The 11,502-nt window shown below is 43.6% G+C and overlaps 1 protein-coding gene across 1 annotated transcript in view; it reads right to left on the reverse strand.

Annotated features, from left to right (window-relative positions):
- Positions 1-5,037: 5,037 nt before the first annotated feature.
- Positions 5,038-11,502, reverse strand: part of SDF2 (stromal cell derived factor 2) — a 13,323-nt gene continuing 6,858 nt past the window's right edge. The window contains 1 exon segment of the mRNA XM_006165456.3: positions 5,038-5,728. Within this exon segment, the coding sequence (XP_006165518.1) occupies positions 5,441-5,728 (288 nt within the window). The 3' untranslated portion in view covers positions 5,038-5,440.

Here is an 11,502-nt window from a genome sequence, read left to right on the forward strand (position 1 = left end):
GGGGCGCCCTACCCTATGAGTGGAAAAAAAAAAAAAAAAAAAAAAAAACCTCTCCAAAAAATAAAAGAATTCAGTCAATTCTGGTCAGCTGCAGCCTTCTATCAGGGTGCCAAAGCTCACTGAAAAACTTTCCAAGTCAAAGAGGGGTGCCTTTCAACACTTCCTGCTCTTCTTTAAAATTATTTAACTTTACTTATTTTTTAATTCGACCAGAGGGACAGAGCAAGAGAGAGAAAGTGAGGAAGCAGGCCTTCAGGTCCAGGACTTATACCGCAGTGGGCCATGTGGGTGTCCAACGCCCTTAACCACCAAGCCACCTACAGCCCCTACCACCTTTTTTAAGAAAGATTTTTGCTATAGGGCATGCGTGCTTGCTGGAGAGACAGACAGAAAGTGAGAAATCACCTCTCAGAGGGGATGGCCAGCCGCAATCCCTTCTCCTCAGTCTCTTCTCGTGAATTTGGGCACACGCACACATGCACCCTGTGTGTTTTTGTTCTGTTTTGAGAGGTTTTTGCTATAGGGTTCGTGTACTCATGAGAAAGACAGAGAGAGAAAGCGAGAATTTACCCCCCAGAGGGGATGGCCACGTTCCAATCCCTTCTCCATTCTCCTCTCGGGATCTTGGGCACGCATGCACACATGCCTGGCGTGAGTTTAATCACCGAGTCTAGGACTCAAACTGCAGTCGACTACATGGGAGTCCAGCGACATAGCCATTACGCCAACTATTGATCCCCCCCCAAGTTGTTGGGCCTTTTTTTTTTTTTTTTGAGAGGTTTTTGCTATAGGGCACATGTACTTGCCAGAAAGAGAAGAGACAGAAAGTGAGAAATCACCCCCCCAGGGGGGGATGGCCACACCCTAATCCCTTCTCCTCCATTCTCCTCTAGGGATCTTGGGTACACATGCGTCCTGTGTAAGCTTAGGCCACCGGGTCCAGGACTTGAACCACTGTCAACTACATGGGTCCAGCAACATAGCCATTATGCCAACTGCTTCATGCCGACCCCCCCTCCCCCGGTGTGTTTTAAACCACCAGGTCTGGTACTTTAACTGTAGTCAAATACGCGGGAGTCCAGCGCCATAACCATGATGTCATCTGCTGGTTCCCACTGCCTACTCTCATCAGACTTATTTCCTTTATTCTGCTAAGATTCTTATGATTTCACTTCTTCTGCCTAGACTGTCACCATCCCCAACAGGGAAACATCTCATTTCCTTAAAATTTTGTAACTTGTGTACTTCTAGAAGAGAGATCTTCAAGGGACCAATGCAACTGGAAGTGGAATAAGGGGGTGCAAGGGTAGAGGCAGAGATAGAGCACAGCTAATTCATGACCTCAGTTTACTAAGACCACAGTCCTTATAAAAGAAACCAAGTCTGGGGCTGGCAGGTGGCATGGCGGTGAAAGTGCAGGACTCCATGTGGCTGACTGTGGTTTAGTCCTGGACTTGGCAGCCTGAAAATTACACCAGGCACATACATGTGCATGCATGTCCAAAATCCCAAGAAAGGAATGGAGAAGGGATTGTGGCATGGCCATCCCCCTTGGGAGGGATGATTTCTCATTTCCCCTTTGTCTCTCTCCCAAGTGCTCACGCCCTATGATAAAAATCTTTTAAAAAGACTAAATCTTGGGACCAACAGATGGCATGATGGTTGCATCGCTGGACTTCCATGTAGTCGATTGTAGTTTGAGTCCTGGACCCGGCAGCTTAAAAACTCATGCCAGGCATGTGTGCATGCTTGCTCAAAATCCAAAGAGGAGAATGAAGGGATTGCGGTGTGGCCATCCCCCCTGGGGGGTGATTTCTCGCTTTTGTCTACCCTCCCCCCCACCCCGGGAGCACACACACCCTATAGCAAAAATCTCTGTTAAAAAAGGCAGAATTGGGACCAGCAGTTAGCATAATGGCTATGTCGCTGGACTCCCACGTAGTCGACCGCGGTTCAAGTCCCGGACCCGGTGGCTTAAACTCACGGTGGGCGTGTGTGCGTGCGTGCCCAAGATCCCGAGAGGAGAATAGAGGAGAAGGGATCACAGCGTGGCCATCCCCCCGGGGGGTGATTTCTCGCTTTCTGTCTCTCTGTCTCTGTCTGGCAAGCGCACGCACCCTATAGCAAAAAATCCTCTCAAAGGGCCCATCAGGTAACATGGTAGTTAAGGGTACTGGACTCTCACGTGGTCAACCATAGTTCAAGTCCCAGACCAGGTGGCTTGCTTTCTCACTCCCTGCCACTCTCGCTTGTTCTTTCCCTTTCTGGTCAAATTAAAATAAGTAAATTAAATTAAAATTATTATTTTAAAAAATTAAAGACCAGTCTTTTTCTTTTAGAATTATTATTATTTTCTAATTTGCTATAGAACACATGCTTTCACCAGAGAGAGAAAGAGAAATCAAGCCACCAGGTCTGCGACTCAAACCATAGGCAAGCATGTGGGAATCTTGTCCCTTAACCATTGTGGCACCTGCTGGCCCTACGATAGTCTTTTAATGTCTTTAGCCATGTCTGGCACAAATTTAGTATCAAAATATTCAACAGCTTAAAGCAGATTTTAAAAATGAAAACAAAAAAATCTAAGTTTCTAAAATAAAAAAGCCTGCTGGGTCAACAGGTGGCATGGAGGTTAAGGCAGCTGGATCTCATATGACTGACTGCACAGCTCAAGTCCTGGACCTAGTGGCTTGAAAATCATGCCTGGTGCATGCCCAAAATTCCAAGAGGAGAATGGAGGAGACTGACATGGACATGGCCATCTCCCCTGGGGAGTGATTTCTCGCTCACTTTGTCTCTTTCTCTACCTCTCTCTGTCAGTGCCCCATCGCAAACTGAGGGAAGGGGAGGGTAGACCTTGCTAGTCACTGAAATTCCAGCAGATAGCAACCACTACCATGCTTGAAGAATATAGAAGGAAACTTTCTGGAATTGACTAGTACAGGAAGGATGAAGAAATGAGGTGGGCAGAGGACAAAAGCTTTCTATCCACCTTTTCAGAGAAAAGATACCCCTAAGTTTGTCCAAAAAAGAATTGTTTTCCAAGTGCTGAATCCAATGTCAGTGTAGTAAAACACAACCACAGTAAGGCCAGCCATGGACTAGTGGTTAAGGCAGCTGGATCCTACACAGCCAACTCCATAGTTGAGTCCCTGACTTAGCAGCCTGACAAACATGCTGGGCACATGTGCGTGTATGCCCCGAATCCTGAAGGGTAGGAGAAATGGAGAAGGGATTGTGGTGTGATTATGATCCATGGGGGTGGGGATACTGTCTGCCTTTCTTTCTCTTTGCCTCTCTTATGTGAACATTCTCATCCTCTGGCAAAATAAAAAACAAAAACAAAAAAATTCAACCACAGTGTACTAAAAGAAACATTAGTCTGACAGGGCTGGATTCCTATCCCAAAATTATTTATTAGTTTTAAGAATTCAATTATTCAACTTTTCTGTTCTGCATTGGTTAAACTGTAATACCTATACTGTAATATTTATGTGGATATTAAATACAGTAAAATCTATGGGACCAGCAGTTGGTGTAATGGCTATGTTGCTGGACTCCCACATAGTCGACCGCAGTTTAGAGTCCTGGACCCGGTGGCTTAAACTTACGCCTGGTGAGTGTGCATGCATGCCCAAGATCCCAAGAGAAGAACGGAGAAGGGACTGCAGTGTGACCATCCCCCCTGGGAGGTGATTTCTCGCTTTCTGTCTCTGTCTCTTTTTCTCTTTCTGTCACTCGCACGTGCCCTATAGCAAAAATCTAAGAAAAAAAAAATTTAGGATATGGGGCCTAGCATTTAGCAAACAGTGAATAAATGTTAGTTCTTTTTTCCACCCCACTCCTTCTGTCAATCTGCAATAACTGATTTAGAGTAAAACATTTCATTTGTCACTATTTTTAAACAATTTTTTAAAATTTAATTTTATGTATTTATTTATTTCAATTTGACCAGAGAGGGACAGAGTGAGAGAGAAGAAAAGTTGAGAAAGCAAGCCACCAGGTCCAGGACTCGAACTGTGGTCAACCATGTGGGAGTCTAAAGCCTTAACCACCACGCCACCTGCTGGCCTCTCATTGGCTATTTACCATTGCTGTATTCTTTGAGGGTCCCTAGTTACAATTAGTTAAAAACCTAAAAAAGATGAGGTGCCAGGGACATATGAAAGTAAAGGTCTGGATGCAAATAAGGCTTTTTTTTTTTCTCTAAAGAATTCTTTTATTTACCTGCTTTTTTTAAAAAATTTATTTTAATTTTATGGGGATGGGGGGGAGAAGAGGTGGGGGGAGAGAGAGCAAGAGAGAGAGAAAGCAATTGGCCAGGTCCAGGACTCAAATTGCAATTGGCCATGTGGAAGTCCAGCATCCCTAACCACCACGTCACCTGCTGGCCCCAATGCAAGTAAGGCTCTTTTTTTTTTTTTTTTTTTTTTGTGTTTTTTTTTTTTTTTTTTTTTTTTTTTTTTGGTCTTAGGGCACCTGCACTCATTGCGGGTGCCAGGGAGAGTGCAGGGTGGGGAGGAGAGAGAAAGTGAGAAATCACCCCCCCCTCGAGTTTAAGCCACCGGGTCCGGGACACAAACCATGGTGGACTACACGGGAGTTCAGCAACATAGCCATTAAGCTAACTGCTGGTCCCGCAAGTAAGGCTCTTAAAAGAGGCCCCACTTTGAAGATTAATGGCATCTCGGGAACCAGCAGTTAGCGTAATGGCTATGTCACTGGACTCCCACGTAGTCGACCTCAGTTTGCGTCCCAGACCCGGTGGCTTAACTCATGCCGGGTGCATGTGCGTGCGTGCCCAAGATCCCGAGAGGAGAATGGAGGAGAAGGGACTGCGGCGTGACCATCTCCTCTGGGGGGTGATTTCTCGCTTTCTGTCTCTATGTCTCTCTCTGTCTGCCGAGCGCATGCGTCCTATAGCAAAAACCTCTCAAAAAAAAAAAAAAAAAAGATTAATGGCATCTCAAAAGAATCTCAGGACTATGACTAAGCAGATCATGAAATAACACGCCTGATAAATAACAACACAGTAGCTAATAATAACACTTTTTTTTTTAAATCATTATGGAGAAAGACAACAAGAAAAATAGGAGGAAAGTCCCACACACTAACAATCCATGATACCAAGCGCTCGAGGAGTAATAACTTCCCAGGTAAGAGAGATGTTCCCCTCAGTCTGTAATATCAGTATGAGTAAAATCCATCTGCCCCTTTGTGAGCAAGTCTTCTACTCAGAACTGACCCGGGTCTGGAAGAGTAACTAATTCCAACGTGAAGGGCTGCAGCCTCCAGCAGCCACTGTTCTCTGTTCTTTCTACATCTTCTCCTCAGTGGTGACATGGCCACTGCCCAGGAAACTGGTGGCAAGGACCCCAAAGGGAGAAGCAACAGCAGATGTCTACGAACACTGTGTGGTGAGCGTGGCTCAGATCTAGACTCAGAGCTCTGCATGGTGAGTTTCCGCCTTCAACAGCTCATTAGGCTTCATGAAGATTCCTTCCATGGCTTTCCAGTAGTTGTTCTGGCTTGGTTGAGCCATGCCATGCACCTCTTTTTGCCCACTGATGGGTCGGCCATATTGTTCTCCTGTGACAGACAGCAGTACCTCTGTAGAAGAATGCTTGAACCGTACCTCACCATCTCTCACCCAGTATGGCCCGCTACAGAGCACTGTCCAGTCATCCAGGTAATCGCCTTCACCTTCCTCACCAAAAGCACTTACTTCCTGGAAGACAGGGCAAGGGGTAGCATTAGCATGCTGACACAGCTTGGAAAGGGAAAGGAGGCAATGGGAAGAAAATAAGGTTACACAACAGCAAAAAATGAGAAGTCTTCTACTGTTATATAAAATAACAAACCACAAAACAGACAAAAAGACACAAAGGGCACATAAAAGGAAAAAACATTAGTGATTATAAAATTGCAGTCAAAACATTTATTTTGCAATTAATACTATATTTGCCTTATATTTTCTAATATAGTCTTAAAATACATTATAATTTTTTTTTACTTTCTAACGTTTGATATTTGACCTTATTCTTGCTTTATCCCCTTAAGTAGATTTTAAGTGACTGGGTAAGAAAAATGGGAAGGGGATGGGCCTAGATGCAGGCAGACTTTGCTTAACTCATTCCTTTCCTGTGTTATTCCTTTGAGCCCTCATTTTCTTCTCTATAAAGTGATGACAATGTCAGGGCCAGCAGGTGGCATGCTAGTTAGGGCATTGGACTAACACATGAACAGTAAATATTGAGCAAAGCATGGCAGGTTCTCTATAGTCTTTGTTTTTTTAAAAATAATTACTTTATTTAATTTTGTTTAGTTAGTTAGTTTAAATTTTTGACCAGGGACAGAAAGAGAGAGAAAGTGAGAAAACAAGTCGTCAGGTCTGGGACTCAAACCATGGTTGGTCATGTGGGAGTCCAACGCCTTTAATCACCACGACACCTGCCAGCCCCAGGTTCTCTATATTCTACTTCTCATTTAAATCATATTCCCCTTGGGACCAGCAGGTGGCATGGTGGTTAAGGTGCTAGACACTCTCACATGGCTGACCACGGTTCAAGTCCTGGACCTGGCAGCTTGCTTTCTCATTTTCTCTCTCTCTCTGTCTCTCTCTGATCAAATTAAAATAAATGAATGAATAAATAAAATAAAATAAATAATTATGTTTTTAAAAAATCCTATTCCCCTTAAGGCCAAATATTCAGAGTTTCTATACAAAAGTAATAAAAAAAATACTGATTACTTCAGAAATGTTTAAGTAATCCATTAATTCTTCTGAGAGATTTTTGCTATAGGCATGTACACTTGCTGGAGAGACAAAGAGAGACAGAAAGCAAGAAATCACCCCATGGGAGGGATGGCCACACCATGACCCCTTCTCTTCCATTCTCCTCTCAGGATCATAGGCATGCAAGTACATGCACCCAGTACAAGCTGCCAGGTCCAGGACTTGAACTGTGGTTGACTATGTGGAAGTCCAGCAAAGTAATCATTACTGCTAGTCCATCTGCTAGTCCTCAGAAATGTTTAATTTAAATACACAGTCATAACTATATTATTTCAGTAGATAAAAAGCAATCATATGGAAAAGGTCTGGGAACCAGCAGTTAGCGTAATGGCTATGTCGCTGGACTCGACCGTGGTTCGCGTCCCGGACCCAGTGGCTTAAAACTCACGCTGGGTGCGTGTGTGTGCATGCCCAAGATCCCCAGAGGAGAATGGAGGAGAAGGGATTGCGGCGTGGCCATCCCTCCTGGGGGGTGATTTCTCGCTTTCTGTCTCTATGTCTCTCTCTGTCTGTCTGGCAAGCGCATGCACCCTATAGTAAAAAAACCTCTCCAAAAAAAAAAGAAAAGAAAAGGTCTGAAAAACTAAGGGCAAAAAGAATACAAAATTACAACACTTAAAGAAGGATGATCAGTTAACAATTCTGATATTGTTATACTTGTATACTTGAAACCAAACACGTCAGTGTACTTACTTACACCACTCTGATGACAAATGGTGGGAGCCAGGCATCTCACCATTGATGCAGGAACTGACAAGCACAGGAAGGAGGCCACAATGGTCTACGTGGTGATAAGTTAGAGTTGACAACATTGACATCAGTAAGAAGTCATGTTTAACCTAATACAGGTTGAAATAGTAACTTAATATAGATACGGTCACACGTGAAAATATTTACAGCTGTGTGTACATATGTGGGTCCGCATATACACATCTATTTCTTTGTTCTGTCAGATGAAAGGGCTGAAGAGAGACAATACTCCAGTGGCAGTAAGCTTATGTAGGACCTAGGTCATGGTTCTAATACCTTTCACCAATAAAAAGAAACAGGGCTCCTTGGAGAAATGGCTGATTCTAGCACAGAGGTGAGAAATAAACAAGATGAGCCTAGAGTGTTTTTTAGTGCCAGAAAGTAAGGATGTGTTTTAACACACACACACACACGCATTCTCTCAGATGGATACAAGAGTCAACTAGAAGAATTCTCAATGCCTAAAATTACAACATGAATGAGAAAATTAAGACAGTGGTACTGGATTAAAACTGAAAGTATAGAGGCAGCAGCTGGCATGGTGGTTAAGGCATTGGATCTCACATGGCCAGCTGGTTCAAGTCTTAGATTCAGTAGTTTGTAAAACACACCAGGTTCTTGTGTGTGCATGCCCAAAATCCCAAAAGAATGAAGGAGAAGGGACTGAGGTGTGGCCAGGCCCCCTTGGAGGCGATGTCTCACTTTTTCCCCCTGTCTCTCTCCAGTAAGCACACACCCTATGGTAAAAAATGGGGAGGGAACCCCTCAAAGTATAAAATAAATATAGGTGAGTTGATACTAATATACATAAATAATTGAGAACAGATAAATCCTCTTTATAAAAATCCTAAAAACAATCACGTAGATACTCTACCCTAAAGTAAGAGGAGGTGGGACCAGTATATGGTGTAATGGTTATGTCACTGGACTCCCATATAGTCAACTGCAGTTTGAGTCCCAGACTTGGCAGCTTAAAACTCACGCTGGACACACGTGTTTGCATGCCGAAAATCCAGATAGGAGAATGGAGGAGAAGGAACTGCAGTATGGCCATCCCACTGGGGGATGATTTCTCACTTTCTATCTCTCTGTCGAGCACACAGACTCTATAGCAAAAATCTCTCAGAAAAAAAATAAAGGGAGGATAACTCCCTACCCTTGAAGTATGAGATGCACAAAATGACTTTCAAAGAACACAGTATGGGAAGGGGGAAAATACAATAAAAACTTAACAAATGCTATGTTAGCTAGGTAATAAAGGTCAACACCAACAGTCATAAATCAGGTAGATAGCATGTACTTTTTTTTTTAGAGGTTTTTGCTATAGGGCGCGTGCGCTCGCCAGACAGACAGAGAGAGACAGAGAGATAGAAAGCGAGAAATCACCCCCCAGGGGGGGAGGGCCAAGCCACAATCCTTTCTCTTCCATTCTCCTATCAGGATCTAGGGCATGCACGCAAATGCACCTGGCATGAGTTTAAGCCAATGGACCCAGGACTTGAACCGTGGTTGACTACATGGGAGTCCAGTGACATAGTCATTATGCTAACTGCTGGTCCTTAGCATGTACCTTTGATGTGATACAAATGGCACTTCACCTCTGTGATCTTCCTAAAACCCTTTACACCTAGTCTAATCATGAGAAGAATGTCAGGTAAGTTCCCATGGAGGGGTTTTCTATAATACCCCTGACCAGCACTGTCAAAAGTCATCAAAAGCAAGTCTGAGGGGTTGGCAGATGGTGTGGACTTAAGGCACTGAATTCCCACAAGGCTGACCACAGACCTGGTGGTTCACATTCTCACTCTCTCTTGTCAAATTTTTAAAAATAATAATAATAAATAAAATTGAATATATAGTTCTTATTAAAAATGTTTAAGGTGCTGGCAGGTAGCACAGTGGTTAAGGGTGCTGGACTCCCACATGGCTGACTGCAGTTTGGATCCCAGACCTGGCAGCTTGCTTTCTCATCTTCCCTCTCTCTCTCTCTCACTCTGTCCCTCTCAATCAAATTAAAAATAAATAAATAAAGTTAAAATAATTCTTTTTTATTTATTTTTTATTTTTTTTGCTATAAGGCGCGTGCGCTCGCCAGACAGACAGAGACAGACAGAGAGATAGAAAGCGAGAAATCTCCCCCAGGGGGGAGGGCCATGCCGCAATCCCTTCTCCTCCATTCTCCTCTCGGGATCTTGGGCACGCATGCACACGCTCCTGGCATGAGTTTAAGCCACCGGGTCCAGGACTCGAACCGCGGTCGACTATGTGGGAGTCCAGCGACATAGCCATTTACGCTAACTGCTGGTCCCAATTCTTAAAAAAAAAATTTTTTTTAAATCTGAAAAATTGTTTCAGCCCAAATGGAGCCTAATAAGACATGACAATTAAATGTAGTGTGGTGCCTTAGAATATAAGATGGACATCAGGAAAAAAATAAAGAAACCAGAATAAACGATGTACTTTAGTTGTAAATAACGTATCAACATTGCTTCATTAACTACAACAAATTTACCCTTCTAATGTAATATGATATCAGGAAAAACCCTGCAGGGTGGGAGGTAGGAGAGAAAAAGTCACTAAGAAATCCATATGCCCTGATGGCTCAAGGCTTGAAAAAGTGGCATAATACCTAATTCATTTTCCTAATGTGGTTAGTTAGAATCATTAAAAATAGTAATAATCTGGGGTCAGCAGGTGGTGGTAGTGGTTAAGGTGCTGGACCCCTGCAGAGGTGACAGCAGTTCAAGTCCCAGACCCAGTGTCTTGAAACTCAAGCTGGGTGCATGTACATGCATGTCCAAAATCCGGAGAAGAGAATAAAGGAGGGATTGTGGTATGGTCATCTCCCGGGGGTGGGGTGGGGTGGGGGTGGTTTCTCGCTTTCTGTCTCTCTGGCGCGCACATATGCCCTATGGCAAAAAATATCTCCAAAAAAATAGTACTAATTTCATTGCAAGTTTGGAAGACAGTGGGCTTATTTATTACTGCATTAGTTAGAATTTATGATATACTGATGTATACCTATTCTGTCTTTATCCCATTTCCTTTCTTTTCTCTTTTTTTTTTTTTAAAGAGATTTTTGGGGACCAGCAGTTAGCGTTAATGGCTATGTCGTAATGGCTATGTAGTCAACCGTGGTTTGAGTCCTGGACCTGGTGGCTTAAACTCATGCTGGGTGCATGTGCGTGCGTGCCTAAGATCCCAAGAGGAGAATGGAGGAGAAGGGATTGCAGCATGGCCCTCCCCACTGGGGGGTGATTTCTCGTTTTCTATCTCTCTGTCTCTCTGGCAAGTGCACACACCCTATGGCAAAAACCTCTCAAAAAGAAAAAGAAAGGGATAAAAAGAGAGCTTTTTGCTATAGGGCACATGCACTTGCTAGAAAGAGAGAGACAGAAAGCAAGAAATCACCCCCCAGAGAGATGGCCAAGCTGCAATCCCTTCTCTATTCTCTTCTTGGGATCTGTGGCATGCATGCACATGCACCCCAGGTGAGTTTAAGCCACCAGGTCCAGGACTTGAACAGTGGTCAACTACATGGGAGTCCAGTGATGTAGCCATTATGCTATCTGCTAGTTCCCTGAGATGTTCTTAAAAGTGCCAGCCAGGGCCAGGATTTGAACTGGGGTTGACCATGTGGGATTTGGCTCTCTTAACCACTGTTTTATAGGACTAGCACTCTGATTGGAACTTTTTCTATTGATTCAAACTTTTAACTAGAATATCAAATAATTTCTCTTCTTAGGAGCTTGGGCACACACGCACAGGTGCTCAGCATGAGTTTTAAGCCGCCGGGTCTGGGACTCAAACCACTGTCGACTATATGGAAGTCCAACTATGTAACCATTACGCCATTCATTTGCTGGTTCCTCCTCCCATTTCTTTTTTTCCTTTTTTTTTTGGAGAGTTTTTTTTTTTTTTTTTCTTTTTATTTTTTATTTTTTTTCTTTGGGGTG

The sequence above is a fragment of the Tupaia chinensis genome, unplaced genomic scaffold, assembly GCF_000334495.1.
Source record: "Tupaia chinensis unplaced genomic scaffold, TupChi_1.0 Scaffold143921_1, whole genome shotgun sequence".
Classification (NCBI taxonomy): Eukaryota; Metazoa; Chordata; class Mammalia; order Scandentia; family Tupaiidae; genus Tupaia; species Tupaia belangeri.